The following is an 18,077-nucleotide window of genomic DNA, read 5'->3' as shown; positions in this document are numbered from 1 at the left end:
ACCAATCTTCAGTGTTTACATGGTTTTAATGTCAGGAGTACTGACGCAGATACGCCTCACTGGGTCAGAGTTTGTTGGGAGATCGTCATGGGAACCTGGGAGTTGATTGTGATTCGCTGCCTGGTTTGACACCTGATCATACCTGTGATGGCTCTCCTGAACCTGCAGGAACAGAAGATTTATGTCAGATTGAATTCAGCATACACTCACAGCAAGCCTAAAGTCCAGCATGTAAACAAGACATGTGCTCACATGAATGAATATCAAACTCACTTTTTGTTGGCGATGACATAAATGCACGGGTTGTAAAAGGTGGAGGACTTGGCGAAGAGTGGCGCGATGATAGCCATGGGGGCGGGGATTGTTTTTGGGTCCCCAAAAGACGCCCATAGACACACTATGGAGTACGGAGACCAAGCCACGAGGAACATGACAACCATCACTACAGACATCTGCAGGCCACAAACACAGCAGCACAACCTTCATATCGTATGAAAAGCATAATGTTGGTAAGGAGATCGGCTAAATGATTAAAAAAAAGGCATTTTAAGAGTCCAAGAAGGCATGGGATAAAAGGTTGTCACTCCTCCATGCTTGTTTTCTTGATAAAGCATACACACATTAAGGTTAATGTTTGTTGTTTTTAATATCAGAATCTGCAAATGATGCCATTTGCCTGTGGCTCCTTTCCCGCATGTCATTCCCCACTCTCTCTCCCCGATTTCCATCTCTGTCCATTGTCCTATCTCTCGATTAAAGGCACAAAAAGCCCATAAATAAATCTTTAAAAATTGCAAAAATGTAATTTGGTGTCATTTACCATATGATCTTGACCTCTAACCCTAACCCTAGTTCTTACCCATGTCCCACAAAAGAATAAAATACTGCTCATGTGTCATGCTGTCCAGTCCTGACTCCGCAGGTATAAAGACCCTGCATGCTGACGTACAGTAGTTACATTATTTTTACTGCTCAGTATTTCACTCATTTCCGCCCAGATATCTGAAATGTAACTTGAAGATCTCTGTTAATATTTGTGTTAATGTGTGACGTGTCTTTTGACAGAAGCTGATTTCTTTTTTTAAATAAATAGTCATTGAATAAGCTTAGACTTTTAAAACTTTTCAATGGGAAAAAGTGCACTAGTCCACCTTAAAGGGCTGGAGACTGTATGAACGTCTTCACCACAAGAGGAATATTTAATGACCAACGAGAGAATCGATCTCATTATGCTTCAGCTTTTACCTTAGTGACGTCCATCTGATCCGACCAGTCGATGTTGATGCTGTCCAGACAGTTGCTGGCTTTGTATCGCTTCACGGTTGCCGACACGTTGTAGTAGCAGTAGAACATGACGGCCAGAGGCACCACGAAGTTCACGGCAATCACCGCCATGGTGTAAGAGACAAAGGAGCTGTGGAGGAGACGCAGAGTTTATTTTTTTTTATCAGAAACACATTAACAGCCGTAGTCTATTGTTAACTCACGCATCGTTCTGTCTCCAGTTGATGGTACACGTGGCTCCAGTGGGGTCAGGGGCGTAACTGGCCCAGCCCACTATGGGCATGGTGGACCAGAACACAGCGTTCAGCCACGCTGCCAGAATGAGAAGGTTGTACGACCGCCCCGTCATTTTCTGCTCTGGAAAGAGAAAGAACTCATCTTTACAATATCAATATAACTGACTTCTGACTTCATCTGTAGGGAATGAAGAGCAACAGGAATGAATGTGTTCTCCTACATTAAAGGGGACATATTGTGAAAAATCCACTTCCACAGTGTTTTTGAACATATATTTGGGTAACCTGAGTTTCTATAGACCCACAAAATGTGAAATAAACCCATCCAGTCCTTTGTTTGTGGTCTGCATAAGTCTTACAACACAGAGAAAAATGCTCCGTTTCAAATGTGCTCTCCTTGTGACATCACAGTGGGATTCTGGTAAAAACAAAAATCCCCTCCCCTCCCCTGGTATCTCCACCCATGGACTCCACCCCCAGCCTAGAACGAAACTTTTGCACAGCTCCGCCATTTTTATTCTCGCTAGCAGAAGAGTGATGTCTACCAGGAAAACTCAGGGGGGGCTCATTGCATTTAAAGAGACACACACACCAAAACGGAGCGTTCTGAGAGAGCTGGTTTATACAGGGTCACAAACCTCCTCTGGTGCTTGATTCGTGTTATATTTTGACCAAAGCACAGCACAGATGTTTCATTTAGACCACAGGGAACTGTTTGAAAAGATGGACTAGGGGTATAATATGTCCTCTTCCAACCATGCATGAAATGATCATAAATCATGGATAATAAGTATAAATTGTGTACCCTTGTTGTAAATTGTTACTAAGGATTTATGTACCTAAATCTGGTCTGCAGATGGTGAGGTAGCGATCGATGGCCACCACAGTCAGCAGGCCGATACTGGCCATTCCAAAGAAGATGTTTAGAGCTGCATAGATCTGGAGACAAAGACAAAGAAATTCAAATGTGAGGTGTGTTTTTTAAACTTGAATATTTGTAACCCAAACTTTAAACACACGATGTTGGTGATTTGGGATTTCTAAGACAAAAAGACATCCCCCCCCCCCCCTCTCAGGAAGATTTCAGAGGCAGCCTGCCTACCTTGCTATTTTTGCAAGAAAGGTGCTTCCGTAATGGTTGGTCTTTAAAAAAAGCCTACAATGATTACATACAGCACAAATCTGGTGGGAATGTCTTAACATTTTTTAGAGACCACCCACAGGAGTAGCAAAGTTGCACAGTAAAGAAGTCTTTAACGACCCAGTGACAGCATTGGGGTCCTGGTTTCCAAGCTCCACTTCCTCCTGTAGATTAGAATCACATGTTTCAATACTATGGAGCGACAACAAGGACTGAAGGAAAGAAAAAACTGCATAATCTGCAGTAAGAATCCAAACACGCGGCCGACTGCAATGTAGCAGCTGAAGTGAACGTGCCTCAGCTGCTCTAAGGTTTAGTCTCAAGTCCAGCTCAGAGTAAGTCACGTTAGTTGTTACGACATTTTAAGGTTTTGGAAAACATGCACGAGACACGAGATAACACGAGTAAATAAATCAGTGTGCAGCCTCTTTCACGTGAATGTGTATGATGGATCCTAAAGGAAAGTTCAAAGAGTAGCGTTCCCTTTTTTGAGCCACAGCTGCATGTGGTTCATTTCAATATTTTGTGCTTTTTAAACGTTTTTTCAGTGTAACTGTAAGTCACTCTGTCAGTTAAATAATGCACATTGATGGGGCGTAGATAAAACCCACCTGACAACCTGTGTAGCCAAACTTCCAGCTGCCGTGCAGGTCAGACGCAGCAGACATGGGATAGCCGATCCCGGCTACTCCGATGTCGGTGAGCGCCAGGTTGATGATGATGTAGTTGGTGGCGGTGCGGAGCTCCTTGAACTTCACAAACATGAGCAGCACCACGATGTTACTCGTTAAACTGAGAACGCCTGAGGAGAGAAAACATGACAAACTGATTCAATATGTGGGAGATATAGAGACAAACATGAAACACTTAATCCTTTATTTTGTCTATTATCCACTGACTGCTTCAGATGAGACTGAACACATATCAACCTTAATGAGCCTGAGCTCTGAACTTTTTATCTTGTTTTTTTGTTTTTTTTCGGCCTGAGGCCCTGCAGGTCATCTTCATCTGCCCCTCATTCATTCACTGAAACTGTGGCTGCATTTAATTTAGTCCACATTAAGGAAGTTATTCACTAGATATTATGGATCTCGTGTCACTACTTGCAGGCAGCAGCTGCACATAGGCGGTGTAACTGTCTCTCACTGTCTCACACTGGGGGAGTATTCATTAATAGTTTGGCGGTGAAAGCCTTGTAACTGACAGGCGGATTGCTTTAAAATCCCAGCAAATTTTACATTACAATTAAGCTTCTAGTTCTGAACTTTATGCGTTAATTTCCTCCACTTAAAAAACCCAGTGGTAGTTCGTTTAAACTTTGTCTTTATCCCTCAGAGAGACTAGGCTAGTAGTTACTGGATGTATCTCAAGTTATGAGTACGTGTGTAGCCATTGTGGAGGAGAGACTCAGGACAGTAGCTACTGTAGGGAGGCTCTGGTAGATAATACCTCAGTCATGTACTTCATAAATATTGGCTTAGTGTCCAGACAGCTCATAAAACTTTAGATACAAATAAAAATAACGAACAAGAGAGAAACAGATTCAAATACAGCATGTAGATGCAGAAATATGTTTCATATTTATGCCAATAGTAAATCATTTTGATGCTTGAAGGTACATCAACTGCATTGCCAGAATAAACATGACTTCCTGTAATCTAATGTTTAATGTTTTAATTTGTTATTTTATGTCTGTTCACATCCTTTAGGATAGCCTCATTGTTGCCAGCTAAAAAAACACACACACACTTCTGGGAATAAGCCACACCCACTTCCAGTTCATATCTAAATACAGATAATTGTCTGGTTGAACAGATGAAGCTACAGATACAGATAATGACATCTCTGCACCCCTCTATCACCAAGACTATCAGTCCAGGGTCTATCCAGGGTGTATCATGGGATAAGAATGGCTGGAACTATACATTAATGTTGTCTCAGCAAGTAACACTGTACAGTGCAATGCAGCAAATAACAATCTGTGTATTGATACCTGAGTTTGACACATTACAGTGTTGGCCGTGAAAAAAAACATCTATATCAAAATCTTCACACCAATCAGGCCCAAAATCTGACCAATCACAGTGAGCAGCCTATTGATTTGTTCTCTAGATAGCCAGAAAATGGTGACGCTAGAAAAACAGCATTGGTACCTCGACATAATGAGGTAAATAAATCTGCTGTTATTGTAAAAACCAGGTAAGACCAGATCTCGAGAAAAAAACTGGAATTAACTTTAGGTGGGAAAACCAAATGAATCGAGATCTCAAGAAAACACCCTGATATTGCTCTTATCATGGGAAGACAAAATGTATGGATTTCTAGCTGGCTCCATAGTAAAAGCTGTAACTGTTTTTACTTTGTTACACCAATCCCCATATTCTTCATTGCTTAATGTTGAAGGTTTTAAGGCTCTTCAAAGCACCTTTGTTTCATTATTTCAACGTACTAGATGCTACACAGAACATAAATCTGAATATTCCACTAAAAACTGATTATTTTGTTTATTCACCACATTAAGAATCTGTGAATAAAACCAGTGGACGTCTTTTCTGTGTTACCTGCAGTGAGGAGATATCCAGCCACTATGTTGTGCTCCAGTTGGGTAAAAGCACTTTTTCCTCCGTAAGGTACGTCTGAAATATTGACTCCAGAGTCGATCCCCATGTTCTCACCCGGAGGAGGCAAACAAAACACAAAAAAATGACAGATGGCAAAACTGAGATGAAAATAAAAGCAGATTCTGACAGAAAAAGAGATGCAGAGAGGCTGTATTGCAAACTGCTTCTTCTAACTAAAACCTGTAGGGTGTTGTTGTTGAAAGGGAGGGGGTGAAAGTGGGGGGCGTAGGGTGAAGAGGATTATTACATACCACTGCTCCCCCGTCCACAGTTATTAGGAGGCATTCTGTAAGAAACACGGTCGGCAGAGCTGCAGCACCGAGGATTAACGCTCACGTGGAGTTTGCTCATTAGCTTTCACATTACAAAACTCAAGTTGTTTAATGCCTGAACCTCAGACTGAACACTGTTTACCACACAGAGGTTACATACTGTAAGTAAAGCTGGGTTAGTGAGAGGGAACCTGCAGAGTCATTGTGTGACAATACATTACAAATACATTTCTGTCCTGTCTTGTTCAATGACACAATCTGTTTTTAGAGACTGATTACAAATACTCAAAATAATAATAAAGGTTGTTTGAGGTTACAGTAACTGTTAACAACACAGGCCTCTTTTCACACAAAACAAAGCAAAACTGAAGAAGGCCCTGTGGTAACACCCAGACGCTCCAGCATTAGAGGACTGGTTTAAAACTGGTCATGAAATTTAAATCATGGAGAGAATGACATTTTCTATAAAATGCATTCAATGAAATGTAAGGGATTGTGGACCCGACTAGCTTGAATTACCTCGATACATTGCCATATCTAGACTACTGAAGAGATTTGTGAGTGCATCTCTGTGGATAACTGAGTGAGTGTGACATTGTTTGTTTCTTCAGAGGTTTATGTTTTGTTTACAGTAAAATGAAAAGGAGAGCAACAGCTGCAAGAGAAGATTTTGTTTAGACATGTCTTCATACACTTGTCTGTACAATGTCTGTATCATCATATATTTGTATGTGAAGTGATTTATGCACATCTTTTGAATTCCATTTTACCCCACTCTGGCTTTGTGCATGTGTGTGATTCAGGCCTATATGTGTCAGCAGCATTTTTTCATACATTTTCACAGTTGTTAACCAAACACAACTTTGATAAAATGTGTATTTATTTAATAAATTAATAAATATCAGAATTATAATCTTAACCGATATTATAAAGGCAACTTTTTGTAGGCTGAAAATAAAAATGACAAACATGAGTATAACTAGCACTCGGTCATCACATAGGATGTATTATTGCTTGAAATCCAGAGGTAGGCGGTAATGAGATTTTGGACACACAAAAAAAACAACAACGCAGAAGAAGAACGAGATCCACTTCCGCCTTACATCACACCAGCTTCCGCCTCAGTCATACCTGAAGACAGCAGATAGAAACATGTCGGGACTCCTGAGGACCTTCGCCAGCCGTGCTGCCCCAGCTCTGCGGCAGCAAAGCGTCGCCCAGAGGGCAAATCTGTACAGCCGACCGGCCAAGGATAAGATCGGAGTGAAGGTGAGTCTGACGTTTACCTTTAATCCATCTCAGCGTCATGCTAACGTTAGCTAGCAGCTAACCGTCCTTGACTGAAGAGGTCAAAATAGAAGTCAAGAAAGTCTCAGAGTGGTCTTTAACACTGTATTCTGAAGGAATTGTTTAATAAATCTACCATACTTTATCATGAGTATTTAATTAACAGTCTAAGTCACTGCTCTTTCTTTCTTTATAACCCGTTTAATCAGTTTCATGAAGCTAAGCTAACACATGATGCTAACATGACAGCTCATCACGCCCTGTGTGTTTTAGAGGATGAAAGAGGTCAAACTGTGTTAAAATAACTATTTAAGAGGGATAAATCCACAGAGTCACTTTGAAAAAAACACTTATTTCAATTAAAAGTTGTTTAATAATCGTATTCTTCCTCACTCCAGGATAAATGTATAACATCAGTCTGTCATGTTCAGGAATTTATTCAACAACATAACTTTAAATAACAAAGTGAAGGAGCAGTGTGAACTACTGTTTTATTGATCAACTGAATTAGCTCTGTATATAAACAAACAGCTGCACTAATCTTGTTCTTATATTGAGTATTAATTTGAGTGTGTTTTTGTAGCACAGAAAGATAATAAAGCCACACACATTTTCTGATGAAATGATCTGTGTTCAAAGGTTCACCTCGTTTTTTACCCGAGTTCTCACTTTGATCATGAACTACTTGATAACATGGAGCATGAGGAAATGTGTTAGGATAGGATAGGATAATACTTTATTGATCCCCAGAGGGGAAATTCGGACATTACAGCAGCACAGACAAGAAAGCTCAAAATACACATTAAACAGAATAGATAAGATAAATAAAAATAAAAACAGGGGGTATATACAAGTACAAAATGAATGCTGCAGTTAACTATGCAGGGAATTGAGAATTGAAACAGTATTTGCAGAGAATGACAAGATAAAGTGACAAGTGATGATTAAAGTGACTTGGTATGATAAATAAATAGCAGCAAGTGATGTAAGACAGCAGAGAAGAGAGGCAGTGTTGTACCACAGTGATGCAGAGTGCAGTTATATAATATAATATAATATAATATAGTGCAATATGAACAATATAGTGTAATATAATGAAATGTTATATAATATAGACTAATATAATAAAATATATAGAATGTACAGTGTATATATATATATATATATATATATATATAGATGCTTAATAATAATAATAAAATAATACAACGTTAGTAATGATAATAATGAAGCAGGTCATGTGGGTAGTGTTTTATGGGGGTGAAGTTTTGTCCTGGACCTGTGTTATGAACCTTGTGTTGTCATAGATGGTCTTAAATCAAAAAGTTAGGATCAGTTTGCCAATTTCACATTGAAATGTGGAGTTCCGCTTCAGGAGAATAAAGCTCATAGCTAATGTATCTGCCAATTTAAAAAAATAACTACAGCGATAGTCTGTGTGCAGAAATTTTCCCGACCTGCACATCAGAGTTCTGAGTTGCTTTACGCTGTTGTACCCCAATACATTTAAACTTCTACAAAGTCAAGCCACGTATCAGGGTGATACTTGCACTGTATCATGGAGAAGCAGGGCTGAAACGTCAGCAGGCCGACCCCTCAAGCAGGACATTTGTTTTGTCACAGTAGTCTAATGGCACCAGTAGAGTAGAGAATGATTTTCTGCACCACTTGTAATAATTCCCTTTGCAAAATGATAATTAATGTCAAAGATATCGTAGTTTACACTATGCCATTACGTTCTAATTAATTCCCATTCTAGCATAATCCATTTTGTGATTCTGATATTCTATAGACCCAAACAGCATCTGAATTTCCATTTTGTGTGCCTCCTTTTGAACGACCTTCTCAAGCTTGTAAATCCCTCTTTACTCTCTGACTGAAGAGAATATACGTTAGTAGAATGTCAGAGTTAAATTTGACTAATCAAAATTAGTTTTAATTGAAGAAAATCCTCAAAACTTGTTTAAAAGAGTCCCAAGTTGTGAATTTCTTGAACAAGGAACACGCTTCAGTTTAGGACGTCTGTAGTGGTAACACTTATAAGGATCTGAAAAGTTTTGCTGATGAGGATTAGCTTTATTTAAACTGACAGTGCTGCTTTTTATATATTCTTCATACCCTCACTTTCTGTGGATGGACGGGGTATCTGACTGCCAGATGTGGATCTTTTGTTAGTTTGGTTAAGACTCTAGTCAGAGGTAACATCTGAGAATTAGTTTCTTGTGCCTAAGATTTATTCGTTATGGAGTTTGACTTTGTGAGACCTTCATGTAAGAACTTTTCGGTTTAAATATATTTAAAAGTTAGTCCGTTTTCTGAAACTGTGACATACTGTTTTATTTTTATTTTGCCTTAACAAGCACAAGGGCCAGTAGGACGATGTTGTTTTATTGTAAGTGTCACTGATGAATCTTGTTTATGTAGCAGTGAAGATGCTGATTGGCTGACTGAATCCTCTCTGTTTCTCATCCAGGAAACTGCGATCGGGATCACCATGTTCTCCCTGGCCATCCTGGGACCATCTGGGTGGATCCTGGCTCACCTGGAGGATTACAAGAATAAGGCATAATGTGAACATTTTAGCAGTCTTTTACCTGCCGTTTCCAGTCTCCAGTGACAACCTGGGACCATCTACATCTTCGATTTCCTCCTCTCCGCTGGCAGAGAAGTTTTACCTCCTCTCCTCTACCTCTCTGACGGCTCCACTCAACATCCCAAATGGAACAACTGTTTCAACAATATTGACTCCTTCACATTGAATACATTTAATATTGTATTGTACATCTTTCCTCTTAAGGAGTATGTTACAAGATTAAATTTTAAACAACACTTTGCTGCCTGTCGTGTGTATATTTCATCCCCTTGATGATACTTTGTACTTACATGATGGATGACTCGATCTGATGCTCCCATGTTTAAAAAAAGGTTTCATGTAGCCAGAGGACTCCAGAGGTTTATCCAATGTTGTTAGGAGAGCTAAAAATGCTTTCTGATGATAGAAGGAAGAAAGAGAACTGTCATTGAAGGTCATGTAATTGTTTCAAATTAATCAAGAACTCCTTCATTTTAAAACCTGTTAAGTTAAATCACAAGACTCCTACATTACATCAGATGATATAACCGGTACAGCGGTGAGCTAATCTTTTTATTAAGCTTTTAATAATAACACATTAGACTTTTATAGAGCTTTCTGACTACTCAAATACGCTTAACAAATAACAAAACAAAACAGTGAAAAATGATACAACGAAGAAATAATGTAAGACAATGAGGAGTTTGTTAGTGGTTGAAGGCAGGCCCACCTGCAGAAATGTCTGAGCCCCTGAAAGACCCGGTGAATGGGCCCTCCCAGGATAAGATTTAAGCACATTTGATCAGTACTGTTAGTGCTAGTCTCCTGGCTCGCCCTCAGCCTCTGGAGACGACTGAAATAAGTTTAACAACTTCATGTTGGGGTCAAATACTTGAGCTAGCCCCCTCCTTTTATACACCTTTCTTTTCTGGCATGCTAAATGGCTTTACTGACTGCTACAAAACTGGCACAACAGTAAAGTTCACTGGTCCCTCTTATGTCGGCAACATCACCAAAAAAAGTCTCATATTGCTTAAAAGGAGCTGGTTTATATTTATAAACATGCTACATTTAACTGAAACAATAAATGCTGTTTAAGAGGTCTTGGTATTTAGGAGTAAAAATACTCTTTGGTCATTGTTGCTTAAATTGAGGATGGACCGTGTTTTGGGGCCCTCCCCATGTGACTGGGCCCCTCTTATCTAAGAACACAGAATCAGAATTTGTCTTTGTGAATGAAAAAACTTTTGGTTGCAGATTATGGAGTGAATCATATACATAAGCCGGTTTGTTCTGGTATTAGCTGATAATATCCTTTCGTAAAAATGCATTAACAAAGCTCGTTAATCATAACATTTTAAAATCATTGTTATTTGTTTTACTTGATAAAGGTTTGAGAAAAAAACGAGGAGATGATCATGTGACAAAAAACTGAAGTTTCGTAACAACTGGCTTCTCGTCTGACAAACAAAGAGGTAAAACACGACATTATTATATGTACAGTTTGTTTGATTTAACATTTCATCATATTCATCTCGTACTTTAGGGACTTAGCTGACCTGTCATCAGTGAAGTAAACCCGGAAACATTATGTTGCTGTTGCTATGCTTGTTGCTAGGCTTGCTAACGTTAGCTGCTGCATCACCAAACCCCATAGACAAATATGTCGATTTAGCAGGTTGATACAAAAGCATAATTTAACTCTTAACGACCTCCAGTTTCAGTCGGAGAAGAAAACAACTTCTATCCTTTAATATGCCGACATTTGTCCACAAGGTTTTCTTAAAATAAATGACGCCTATTTTGTGACAACTCTGATAATAGTCAACAAAAAGTAAACAGGAAGTGGCTCGATTCTGAATGATGTTTGGCGAGGTGTGAGAGGCTCTAACTTACAACACGTTTTTATTAAAACTTTAGGTATTTATTATTGAATCATTACTTTATACTTTATTTCAGACCCAGAGGTCCATATCATCATATGAAAGATCAGAATAAATATAAATAAGGGACATCAATAAATGGATAAAATCACTACAGGTCATCAAGTCATTCAAATGCAAAGAGACATTTGCACCAGTGTTTCCAGAAACACGAGGAATACCTTGTGTCCCTTAGTGTGGGCTGAGCCAGAGACATCATGATGCCCTGACCCTAAGTGACGTGCATATAACAACCTTCTTTTTCTGTCTTATTTAGAAAAGCAAACACAATGAGGCTGGTGATTCTGGACGACTATGACCTGGCCAGTGAGTGGGCGGCGAAATACATCCGCAACAAAATTATCCAGTTCAAACCCTGCGCTGAGAGATACTTCACTCTGGGCTTACCCACAGGTGAGATTCATCCACACTAACAGTGATCTTTCTTGTTTTATTGGATCAGTCACATTACATATCAACCCGCCTCCTCTCTTCCAGGGAGCACTCCGTTCAGCTGTTACCAGAAGTTAATAGAATATTACAGGAATGGAGATATTTCGTTCAAATATGTGAAAACCTTTAACATGGATGAATATGTAGGTGAGTTGTAAACTATTTATTAAAGTCTGCTTAAGTTTTTGGGAAGATCCACCCCCCCCCCCCCCTCCCCTCCACCAATGCAAAGAATACAAAGAGAAAAACCTGAAGTATCCTCACTCTTGAGGTTGGACTTATTTCCCTGCATCTCCTCTTTCTCTTCAGGTCTACCTCGTGCTCACCCAGAGAGCTATCACTCTTACATGTGGAACAACTTCTTCAAGCACATCGACATCGATCCAGCCAACGCTCACGTCCTGGACGGAAACGCAGACGACCTGGAGGCAGAGTGTGAAGCCTACGAGCAGAAGATTGCAGAGGCCGGCGGGATCGAGCTGTTTGTTGGAGGTCGGACAGGACGTTGGATATTTCCTTGAGTGTCGAAGAAATCCTTCTACGTCTTGTGTGATTAAAAAAGCATCTCTCTTAATCCAAGCCTTTGTCTGTCGTCTCTCTCTGTAGGAATCGGCCCGGACGGTCACATAGCGTTCAACGAGCCGGGCTCCAGCCTCGTCTCCAGGACCAGAGTGAAAATGCTCGCTAAGGACACCATTGTGGCCAACGCTCGATTCTTTGGCAACGACCTGCTCAAGGTTCCCACCATGGCTCTGACTGTGGGTGTAGGAACTGTCATGGATTCCAAGGAGGTCATTATTCCTGTCCATTCACCGTTTGCTTTCCTCCGTCCTTACTGACATCTAAAGTGCAGTTTGACCGTGTTTGTGTCCTTCGCTCAGGTGATGATTCTGATCACAGGCGCTCACAAAGCCTTCGCTCTGTATAAAGCCATAGAGGAGGGGGTGAACCACATGTGGACCGTGTCGGCCTTCCAGCAGCACCCGCGCACCATCTTTGTCTGTGACGAAGACGCCACGCTGGAGTTACGAGTCAAAACGGTCAAATACTTCAAAGGTATCTGAAACCCCGCCTCCATCCTTATTCTGCTGTGTGTAGAAAGACAAATATTAGAAAGGTAGAATAAACATTATAATTAGTCATAACGGGTAATCATTTATTCCATGTATCCCACAGAAAACAAGCACATGTTTTATCTGTTCCTGATTGTGATATAAAACAGTCAACATGCTAATTTAAAAGTCATGTTATTCAGTTTTCTTCTGCAGAACTTTCTGTGCTAATTCTGTTTTGTTGTTGTTGTTTGTTTTCTTTGAAGGTTTGATGCATGTTCATAACAAACTGGTGGACCCGGTGCTCAGCATCAAGGAAAAGTAGAACTGAGAAGATGACCGCCGAAGAGAGCTGAGGATGGTCAGAGATCCGACATGAATGGTACTGTTGTTCACCTGAGCTGTTTTCTGACCCTCGCCTGCAGATTTGAAGTGCAGTAAGAAAATCATTCAGGTCATTAATGTGACAGAAATAATCAGGTATGTTGCATTTAAGATGTGAGAGCTTCTTTGCTTTTTGGAGGTTTTCCCTCTGAGGTTCTTTCTTAAAGGGACAGTAACAGTTAAAATGTTAAACTCACTGCTGTGGGTCTGGGTCTTTATCGAGATGGGATACATAAAAAGGTTCATGTCTTTCTTTTTCTTTATAAACTCAGACTGTCTCTGATTTATGTGAATGAAATGGTAAATAATGTATCTTCATGTTAGCTTTCATCAGTTATTCATGATCCCTCAATGAGTGGTAAGTGATCAGCAAGAGTAAGTAACTCCTCCCCATCTTCTCTGGAAACTACACACACATGGATGTAAAAGAGACCGATGAGTTTAGTCAAACTTTCAGTCTTTACACGTTTGTATCCAGTTAATGTGAACGATGGGTTCTCTCACTGTTACATTGAAAGCCACAGTCCACTACTGCAGACTTCTCATTCTGTTTAAAAGTGGATTCCTGTCATTTTAAACCTGGGCCTTTTTGTTTTGAGGCCCTCATGTGTACCGTCTCTATGTCATCCTAGTGCAGAATATAAAGAAAAAGGGCTTAAAATATCAACTGCCTTGTAAAATTGTTGTTTTTTTCAACCAATTGAAAAAAATATTTTCAATTTAATCCAGTTTAATATCCAGTCCTCTGCTGGGATCAGGATGATCCAGACTTTTTTTTTCAGCAAAGAAATCCAAATCCTGCTCTCAAAAGTTTAGAAATCAGATTTTCTGATCATATCTGATTATGTAACCCGTTCATTACATTTGAACAACGAGATTTAAAGATTGAATCCAGTTAGAAAACTTTTAAACAACCAGACTCTGGATTTTCTCAGATTTCATGAGCGTGCGGTTGTTTATGAAGGGAGACGTTGATCTGTGTCTCTAGTGTCAGATGTTAATGTCGATCTTCCTCTTACTGGATGCTGTGAATACTTTACAAAAACAGCTGATGTCATTTTTGTCTCAACTCCATTCAGAGAAACCTCATTAAAACTTTGAGTTTGGATGATTTAGTTACACAAACGAACCCGAGGGTCAAAAACAGGAACTTCAACCCTCAACACACTCTTGCATTTAGTTTTTGAGCGTCAGCACAAAGCGATCAGATCTTTATAACTCACTCCACTGACTGTGACCTCTCTGAAGTTCCTCTCATGCGTCAGTATTCAAACTCAGGATGTATCTGTTCACAGTCTCTTTTTTTAAAGAACATCTGTATCTTTTTTTTTTTTTTTAGATGTAAAGTTGTGACAACATTCCTCTGTTTGTCTCTGAAGTCACTCCTCCTTATCATGCTGTTACACTTCTTACTTCTCAGTGTTTCTGCACACAAACTGTACTTTCTACGTCTTTGTTTTGTAATGACAATAAACGGCTTTACTACGACTCGAATGATTCAAGCTTTTGTGACCAATCCTTTTTGGAAAAGAAAATCCCCAAAGATTAATTGAAAGAGGGAAACATTGATTTTTAAATCAATGAAAGAAAGAATATGACATTGAGGAAAAAACACAAAAAGAAAACAGAAAACAGAACGAGGCTAAAATAAAACCAAATAATCTCTAGAAAAAACCATTAGAATGCGAAAAATATAAAAATATAAGATCATATTCAAATAAATAAGTATAGAAACATATTTCAGTGTGAGAATAATAGTCAAAGTCAACAGAAGAGAAACTTAAATGGTTCAACGTTGTCGTGCTGTTCTGTGTTTGTTCACAGGGGGGCGATCTTTCCTCAGATTTGACATCAATGGTGGCCAATGACTGAGAGGCATCATGACATTAGATTTATACATTTTGGTCAACATGAAAATAACACTCTTAAACGTGTTAGTGGAGGCAGGAGCTCAGTCTGTAGGGTCTTGGTTTGGGAACCGGAGGGTTGGGGGTTCAATTCCTGGTGAGGACCAAGTCTAGAAGTTGGCCCAGGAGAGGTGCCAGTTCACTTCCTGAGCACTACTGAGGTGCCATTGAGCATGGCATCAACTCCCTCTCCAGCTCAGGAGCCCCCCCATGCCCCCCCACTCTGACATTTCTCCATCAGTGTGTGTGTGTGTGTGTGTGTGTGTGTGTGTGTGTGTGTGCGCAGCATGTTCAATAACAGAGTGTCAAATTGAATTTCCCCTTGTGGGATTAATAAAGTATATCTATATATATATAAATATAATAAACAAGATTTGATACTTTTTATTGTCACCTTGGGGAAAATTGTCTTGGACTCAAAGTGCCGCCAAACACTCAGCTGCTTCCATTCGAATCAATAAATAAAAACAATAGAACAACACAATCCACGTGTTAGCAGAAAGCAAAACAATACAGCACAACCTACTCTGCACATTACCCATATTGCACAAGACCTGCAAAATAACAGCATGAGAGATAAGAGAATATAAAACATAATAGGGACACCATAATGCTAATGCACCACCCACACCGCCTCAGTGAAGATTATACAGATTAAAGGGGCGGCTCATTTGCGACACCTGTCACCATGTCCTGCTTCTCACATCACTTCTAAAAATGTTTCTTTAGGTTGATTTTAAAATATGTGTACTGTATGTCAAGACATGATGACAACGAAAGTATGACCTATTTCCTTCACGCCTGTATTCTGTAAACGCCCTCGGTCATAATCAAATATTCAGTCTCTGAAATGGCTCTTACCTTTTCAGATTCTCTACTCGACTGTGAGAGAAGACAACCTTTATGATCCCATGAAGGGACGATAATGTTTCAGAGCAGCGAATAGAAGTTAAAGAAAACATTTAAAGGACACATTAGTGTTTCCTACATCATGTGTCTCTCTTTGTCTGTGACGCCTCTGTGAGTTTTGCCTTATGTGGTTGAGTGTGTGATCAATTGAAGGTTTTCCTCTATATTCTGATGTTGTTTTGTTGCTTGTTGTGAACAGTTCTGAGGTTTTTCTGATGTTTGATCAGAGATTGGTCGTCGTTCAGAGAAAATCACATCATTTGCTTTCGTGCTGAAGGTTAGATGAAAAGATCAAAATCAATCTCTTATCTGTCTGTAGAATAAAGAGCAGGCGTCGTCGGGCTTAGCATACAGATTGAAACAGGGACATTTGAATTTTGAGCTTTTTATTTTTATAACCTTTTTTTTCTCTGACATTCTCGTGAGTTCACCCAAACAGAAATGTTAGAAATGAATCTATTTTGGGCCGAGGACGAGGTCGTGGTGTCGATGAAGTCATCTTTCTGATGGATCCTAGACCTTCAAGAAAATGTTATTTCTAAAATCAACAAGAGACACCTTAATACTCAAAATGTGGAATTAAATACAGAAAAAGGAAAAGTCAAGTGTTCCCAGAGAGCACTAACTGTGATTTCAACGATGACATTTGGTCCAAGCCCTCCTTTTTAAAAAATAAATTAAAATCTTTTGGGACATTTTCCCCCCAATAGATTAGACAGCAAATGTCGGGAGGAAAGAAAGGGGGACGACATGCGCTAAAGGGCCGAGACCGAACTTGAACCGACGACCGCCGTGGCCAGGACTACAGCCCCCGCACATAGGGTGCATAACACAACCGCCAGGCCACTCGGCACCCCAAGCCCTCCTCCTTTTTTTAAAACCATTTTCACCCAGTTAGACATCAGCATGTCAGAAAACACAAATGTATTATATCATATTGATAATGTCGTCATTAAAGGAGGATGAAAAGAGGAGGATCCATCGGGACAATTGCAGACATAATGGAGATGAACACTGATGGGAGGGCCCCTTATTAATTTTTGCCTAGGGCCCCAACAGACTCTTGAATCGCCCCTGCTGGAGGGAGTAAATATTTAGACTGTAAACAATGCAGCGCACGGAAAAGTTAGTGTTGGATGGAAGTCGTTTATCACCAACAGCTGGCTACAGCAGAATCATCACGAGGGTACAGATTGTTCCTATAGGCACAAGTCATCGTCAGATAACAGCGGATGGGTTCTGAGATTACATTTCCTGTTAAAATTACCTCCCACATCTGTCGCTGCCTTGGCGTCCAGATGGTTTCACTGTAACATCACACCACGCATTTGTCTCTGATTCTTTTTAAGTGAACGATGTGATGGAAATAGGTTTTCCCCATAGCTACATGTCACACCTGTTTAAAATCAAATCAATAATATCGTCATTAGATTTGCTTTCAAAGTGTCCTGCTCAGAGTTTAAAGTCAAAAAGATGTTGTTTTTTTTTCTGGACACGGAACCTCCTGTTTTCATCAGCCCCTTGTGTCCTGCCTCTTTGAAGGAGGGTCAAGAGTTCACTGTGTCTCACCATGAAAGTCTGACACAGTAAACAGTGCTGCGTTTGCATTGTGGCACCTCTGAAATCCATGTCACTGATTAAATATGACATGTATAAATACTGAGTAATTACTTTATTATGATGCACTGAAGCCTGATTAAACAGGCAGCAGGATGGGAGCAGCTCATCCTCCTCTGTGTTTTCTTTCTGCTCTGATGGGACCAAGTGACACTTGCTCTTTGCTTCTCTAATTTGAATTCATGATGGTGCAAATAGAATTCAGGTCCTTCTGAGATACACCATGGGGAAACCAATCAGGTGCCCACACACACACACACACACACAAACACCTCTGCCTGGTTCTTATTTTACACCTGTTGGATCCACATCCCAGTGGCAGAGCAAGACTACTATAATGCTTTGAATGATGGAAACATTTATAGCTGGTGGAGACGAGATTTAGGGAACAAACTAGTGTTGAAGTCAAGACCACACTAA

At 39.9% G+C, this 18,077-nt stretch overlaps 3 protein-coding genes across 3 annotated transcripts; 2 read left to right on the top strand and 1 right to left on the bottom strand.

The window, feature by feature from the left end:
- Window positions 1–22: 22 nt before the first annotated feature.
- On the bottom strand, window positions 23–5,499 carry rrh (retinal pigment epithelium-derived rhodopsin homolog). Its single transcript, XM_020641255.3, has 7 exons — window positions 5,223–5,499; window positions 3,273–3,463; window positions 2,360–2,459; window positions 1,488–1,641; window positions 1,246–1,414; window positions 274–452; window positions 23–162 (listed from the first exon to the last, which is right to left on the bottom strand). The coding sequence occupies exons 1-7, from the start codon at window positions 5,326–5,328 to the stop codon at window positions 57–59; spliced, it is 1,005 nt and encodes a 334-aa protein (XP_020496911.3). The 5' UTR covers window positions 5,329–5,499; the 3' UTR covers window positions 23–56.
- A 1,154-nt stretch (window positions 5,500–6,653) lies between these two features.
- Window positions 6,654–9,670, top strand: cox8a (cytochrome c oxidase subunit 8A). The gene is made up of 2 exons (XM_020641265.2): window positions 6,654–6,823; window positions 9,315–9,670. Exons 1-2 carry the CDS (start codon window positions 6,707–6,709, stop codon window positions 9,408–9,410), a joined length of 213 nt encoding a protein of 70 aa, XP_020496921.1. The 5' UTR covers window positions 6,654–6,706; the 3' UTR covers window positions 9,411–9,670.
- Window positions 9,671–10,788: 1,118 nt separating this feature from the next.
- Window positions 10,789–14,712, top strand: LOC109989483 (glucosamine-6-phosphate isomerase 2). Its single transcript, XM_020641260.3, has 7 exons — window positions 10,789–10,888; window positions 11,613–11,749; window positions 11,834–11,935; window positions 12,098–12,280; window positions 12,395–12,579; window positions 12,670–12,844; window positions 13,107–14,712. Exons 2-7 carry the CDS (start codon window positions 11,626–11,628, stop codon window positions 13,163–13,165), a joined length of 828 nt encoding a protein of 275 aa, XP_020496916.1. The 5' UTR covers window positions 10,789–10,888; window positions 11,613–11,625; the 3' UTR covers window positions 13,166–14,712.
- The last annotated feature ends 3,365 nt before the right edge of the window (window positions 14,713–18,077 follow it).

Source organism: Labrus bergylta, chromosome 18 (genome assembly GCF_963930695.1).
Source record: "Labrus bergylta chromosome 18, fLabBer1.1, whole genome shotgun sequence".
NCBI classification, from domain to species: domain Eukaryota; kingdom Metazoa; phylum Chordata; class Actinopteri; order Labriformes; family Labridae; genus Labrus; species Labrus bergylta.
Note: the sequence above shows the minus strand (reverse complement) of the source record. Positions and strands in the feature narration are given on the sequence as shown.